The following is a 5,906-nucleotide window of genomic DNA, read 5'->3' on the forward strand; positions in this document are numbered from 1 at the left end:
GCAGAGAGATGCCAGTTCCTACACCAAACCTGAACAGGACAGCCAAGTGAAAGAATACTGGGGAAGATTTGAGGGCTCGGTGCTGGGGCCACTCAGAGGAAGACTTACTGGAGGAAGCAGCATTCTGACTGGGATTCTGATGAGGTAGATAAGGGCAAGAGATAGAGAAATTACAAAGAAATTCAGCAAAGCCAGGGAGCATTTGGCAGATAGTTGAAGCTTGGATCTTGGAGCATTTCTGGACCTAATCTGTGCAAGAGGTGTAATGATAATATAAAGCCCTACAACCACCCCCACCCCCACCCCAGCAGCTTATAGCGCAGTCCCTTCATTCGACCTGAAGTTTCTTTTGGCCCCAAGAGAAGGTATGATGAGTATGTGGAAGGGAAGCGGGAAGATGTCATTCAGGTTTTTTTCTTCTGGGAAAGATAGGCTTGTTGCTTAAGCCCTCTGAGGTTCAACCTCAATCATCTTAATTACTGTGTGGCAAGTTACTTAATTTGTCTGTGACTTGGTTACCTCATTTGGAAAATGGCAACAGCATCAAAGTTCTAGGCTGGGTGAGTGTTACACACAATCCAGATAAGCCACTTAGGATTTAAGTGCTCTTTTAACTTTGCTGTATTTATTTATGATTATTATTTTTAAGATAACCGTACTTGCCCCATAGGGTTGTAGGAGTTAGACAAAGAATATACAGTAATACCTAGAACATGATAGGCATTCAATAAATTCTATCGATTATTATCATCATCATTAACTACATTTACTCCCATGTTACTCCCTTTTGATCTACCACCCACCAAAATAAAGTAAAATAAACCCTTACTATTGAATCTTTTCAGACTCCATTGGCTTTCTAAGACTAAATCTTTTTTTTTTTTTTTTATTTTATTTTGTGTGCGTGTACCGTCAAATCAGATCTGACTGGTACAGGAGGATATTGCGCCTCCTTCTCCGGCAGAGCATCTGGTGGATTCGAACCGCGTTCCTCTGGGATTGCAGTGCAGCTTCTTGCCACTAGGCCACCAGAGCTCCCCTAAAGACTAAATCTTAATGTGAGGAGACTGCTTCATATTCCTCCTACAGTGAATCCCCTCAATAGACACAAAACCTGGATATTGAATAAGGAAGACAGAAGAATCGATGTCTTTAAATTACGATGTTGGTGAAACATATGAAACATTCCATGGACTTCTCAAAGAATGAACAAACCTGTCTTGGAAGAAGCATCACCAGAATGTTCCCAAGAAGCGAGGATGGTGAGGTTTTACCTCATGTACTTTAAACATGTCATCAGGAAGGATCCGCCTGTGGAGAAGCACCTCATACTTGATAAAGTAGAGGGTTGTGAAGCATCTCAAAAAAATAGAATGTACAATAATAAGCATAAAATAAGATTGTCTATCTGTCATGGAAAAATATCACACACTTTAACAAAAAAGGTAAGGAATGTCAAGAAAGAGGAAGACACTCAATGAGATACAGTGACAAAGGGTTGCAACAATAGACTTAAACATAGCAATGATGATGAGCATGGCACGGTGCCAGGCAGGGTTTCCGAGGGTTGCTGTGAGTTGGAACTGACTCAATGGCACCTAAATAACAATAGATCTTTCCTTGTCTGAAGAGGCTAGTTTCCTAGCAGGGATCTCTGGTGGCATAGTCCATAGGGAGTTGCATTGCTAAGCCAAAGGCTGGTGGAGAGCCAAATGCCTCTCTGGTGGTTCAAATCCACCAGCAGCTCCTTGGAAGAAAGAGAGGCAATTTCCTCCCATGCAAGTTACAATCTCAGAAACCTAATGGATGGTCAGCTATGAGTTGGTTCTGATTCACGACAATGATTTTGTATGTTTTAATTCCCTGAGAGGCTCTTTAAGTGTAATCTGGGGTGGACACTAGACTAAATGCCCTGTCCCTCCCTTACTAATGCTTTATCCTGGGCCAGGGTGTCATTAGGAGCTTTGATGTGGATGGAATGGGTCTAGGACTGGTTACATTTTGAAGAGACAGTGAAGTCCAGACACAGGACCACTCACTGGCCAATAAAAGACACTCTGTGTCCTTTGGCAGGTATGCATTATTTGGTGGAGGATGGTAAGAATGGGAAGGAGATATTCAAAAGGGATAGGATTTTAGTGTAGAGGATGAAGAGAAAACAGCAGCTATGTCTGTCTTCACACAGTTGGATCTGTTTGAGCCGTTTCAGGGAAGGTGCTGGAAGAGTGAGCCTGATAATGCAGATGATGGAGAAAGGGAGACAGGCTAGGGCAGGGGTGTGGGAGAAGCCAAACTCCATTTACTCCATTTGAAGTTGAGTCATGCCAGGAGTTGAATTAAGATTTTAGCAACCTCAAACCCTAGATATTTTCTCTACATACAGTGAGAGAAAGAAACACACACACATACACACACACACACACACACACACACACACACACACACACACACCCCTGCCTACACATAATCCAAAATAAAGTATTATTTTGGGAATTGACAACTTCCTGGCTCCTAAAATTAAACCAGCAACCTTCTGGATTTTCTAATTGCAAAATTTATGTTCATCAAAGCTGGATTCTTTTTCTCTCTCTTTTTATTGTTTGGAGCTTCTTCCCAAAGAACACTCTTTTCTCTCTTTACAGAGTGCTTTTTCCCTTTTCAAAGAACCTTTTCACATATCTTATCTTCCCAACAACTCACTTTTCTCAGTCCCATTAATATCTGACTCATCTCAGATTCCACAGGACCTTCCTTCTCACCGAGGGTTTCTAGCCATCCCTTGGACAGAAGCTCCTCCACCAGCTTTTCTGCCTGTTAGAAAGCAAGGGAAAAGGTCCTGCCCTTCCCAGAAGACTTTTCAGGTGCAGACAAGATATAAAGTGTATGCAAAAAGGGCAACAGACCAGCACTGAGCAAGTGTGTGAGATAAATCAATGAATGAATAATGTATTGGCAATTAATATTGTATGTTAGCTTGGAGAGATGGAGGGCAGTGTGGAGGCTTCCAATTCTCTTTTGTTCCATCCAATGTGGAAGGCTTCAAGGAGGAGGTGAAGTTTCAAGGCATTTCTTTAGTCTGACATCTCAGAGAGAAAGGAAGGGGATTGTGCCCCAGTTTCTGCAGAGCAGAACTCGGAAGCCCAGAGACAGAAAGTGACTCATTCAAGGTCACACAGCGCATCAGTGACAGCTGGGGCTAAAAACAGATCTGACTTCTGGTCAGGTGCTGCCATCACTGGGCTCCTCCATCTCCCCCACAAGCCTGCCTGGAGGTGGGACCTGGAGGAGTGGATAGGAAGTGCCTGGTAGGCAGTTTGGTAGCCCTGTGGTGTTTTCATTTCTGAGCTGCCTGCCAGCAGCTTGCACAGAGGTGAGCAGGACACTCTGGAAGACAAAAACACTTTAAAAACAGCCTCTTTCCATCCTCCCACCAGCTGGCTTCACACTTGCAAATTGGGTTTATCACCTGCCTGGTGGAACAGAGGCTGTTGCCAGCTGTGCCCTGAATCTGGAGACCAGGGTGCTGGGAATCTTGGAATTGTGTCTCTCTTTGTCCATGACTCGTGCCAGGGCTTAAAGCCACCCTGAATACCGGTGCCTTCACAAGCCCCTCAGTCTGAGGATGTGTCTAAAGTTAGGATGAAATTCTAGCCTGATTCACTTCACGGCATATATAGACTGTGGCAAATAGGGCACAGGACCAGCTATCATGCTAAGCACTTTACCCATGTAAGGCATGAGGCCTGGTGTTGCCAACCAGTTGATTAGAATTTATAGTGAATCTATAAACAAGAGATTGGAACTTTGCTCTAATCCTCACCATCTCCACCTCAAGCTCATTGTTGTAGTCTCTGTGTCAGTCCAAATCATTGAAGATCTTCTCTTTCTCCGACCCTCCACCTTTCCTAGAGTGATGCCTTTTTTCCAAGGACTGGTTTCTCCTAACAACATGCCCAAAATACATGACATGAAGTTTCACTACTTTTGCCCCTAGGGAGCACCCTGGTTGCACTACCTCTAAGACAGATCTACTTGTTCTTTTGGAATAGTCAATACTCTTCGCCAACACTACATATTCAGAAGCATCACTTGTTCTTTGGTCTTCTTTCTCATTGTCCAACTTTCAGATGCATATGAAACAGCTGAAAATACATGGCTTGGTCAGGCACACCTTAGTTTTGAAACTCGTACCTTTGCTCTTTAGCACTTTGGACAAGTCCTTGACAGAAGATTTTCCCAATGCAACATATCTTTATTTCTTGACTGTTGTTACCATGAGTGTTGATTGTGGATCCAAGGAAAATTAAATTATTGATAACTTTAAACATTTGTCCATCTATGATGTTGCCTGTTGATCTACAGATAGTGGTGAGGGTTTTCTTTTCTCAAGGTTGAGATGTAATCCATTTTGAAGGCTATAATCTTTGATCTTCAGTGAGTGCTTCAAATTTTTTTGAAAACTCTACGAATAAGTATGACTACTAGCCCCATTATAAAGTTAGGGAAACTGACTCCCAAGAAGGTTTAGATAAGTTGCCCAAGATTACACAACTGGTGATTTAAACCTAGACAACCTGATTGCAAAAGGCATAGTTTTAACAACTTTGAATGAAGTTGATATTTATTGAGGGTTCTACTGTGTATGGAAAATTTTACATCCATGATCTCATTAAGGTGTTGTTATCCATACTTTACAGATGAAGAAATTGAGGCTCAGTGGGTCACTTGGAGCAAGCCCTCTTAAAAAATACAATCAAATGCCATGATCTATGTAAGGTAGCTCCCCCTCTTTCTCTTGGGCTTGGATCAGGCGGCAGCCAGGTTCTATCCTCCGCCATGGCCAAAATCAAGGCTGGGGACCTTCGCGGCAAGAAGAAGGAGGAGCTGTTGAAACAGCTGGACGATCTGAAAGTGGAGCTTGCCCAGCTCCGCGTCGTCAAAGTGACAGGCGGTGCGACTTCTATGCTCTCAAAAAATCCGAGTTGTCCGAAAATCCACTGCCCGTGTTCCTACTGTTATTAACCAGACTCAGAAGGAGAACCTCAGAAAATACTATAAGGCCAAGAAGTACAAAGCCCTGGATCTGCCGCCCAGGAAAACACGTGCCACGCGCCGAAGGCTCAACAAGCACGAGGAGAACCTGAAGACCAAGAAGCAGCAGCGAAAGGAGCGCCTGTACCCCCTGCGGAAATACGCAGTCGAGGCCTGAACTTCTTACATAAATAAAACACAAAACTTAAAAAAAAATTCCTCTAATAGAAAAAAGTAGTAAGACTGTGTCCTGTCAAAGGTGGGTAAAGTTGCAACAGCCAGAAAAGTAAGCTAAGTTCCAGCTTTCAACGAATTTCTCGGTATAGATATTTTAAGATTGTGCTCCCGAACAGGCTTGATACTATCGCCATCTAGTGGTGTGATACCTTAAATGCAGGCAGACTAAGAATTCTAGGTTTAGCACACATTTGTTTTTATTTTTTATGTCTTATTGTTTTATTTCCTTCACGAGGCTTGGGAACTGGAGTCTCCCTCCACTCTGGAAGTCCCAAGCCAAAGGTGGGTGACTCTATTCCACGGCCTTCGGGCCTGCCTTTAATTGTTTTTGGTGAAACATTCTTCTAGGTTGTGTAACCCTGATATGTCCACTTGCTGTACAGAGGTAACTCGTGGTCGCTGTGAAGCCGAACACTGTGACACTAATGAGTCAAATGCGAGAATGTTCATCAATGGTGGACAGTGTTTGATGGAGCTCCCGGATTAAAACAAGCTTGGAAGCAGGAGTGTCATCCACTTCCATAATAGCTTGCCTCTGGAAACCCTATGAACCTGGAGAAAGGACGAAAGTTATACAGATGTCCAGGACTTTCACTCATGGGGTCGCTATGAGTCTCCTACGACTCGACGGCACTTAA

The 5,906-nt window shown here is 43.4% G+C and overlaps 1 protein-coding gene across 1 annotated transcript; it reads left to right on the plus strand.

Annotated features, from left to right (window-relative positions):
* Positions 1 to 4,836: 4,836 nt before the first annotated feature.
* Positions 4,837 to 5,209, plus strand: LOC102861532 (60S ribosomal protein L35-like). Its single transcript, XM_006882187.1, has 2 exons — positions 4,837 to 4,941; positions 5,027 to 5,209. The coding sequence occupies exons 1-2, from the start codon at positions 4,837 to 4,839 to the stop codon at positions 5,207 to 5,209; spliced, it is 288 nt and encodes a 95-aa protein (XP_006882249.1).
* The last annotated feature ends 697 nt before the right edge of the window (positions 5,210 to 5,906 follow it).

Source organism: Elephantulus edwardii, unplaced genomic scaffold, assembly GCF_000299155.1.
Source record: "Elephantulus edwardii isolate Elephantulus edwardi_28Jun2011 unplaced genomic scaffold, EleEdw1.0 scaffold00017, whole genome shotgun sequence".
Taxonomy (NCBI): Eukaryota; Metazoa; Chordata; class Mammalia; order Macroscelidea; family Macroscelididae; genus Elephantulus; species Elephantulus edwardii.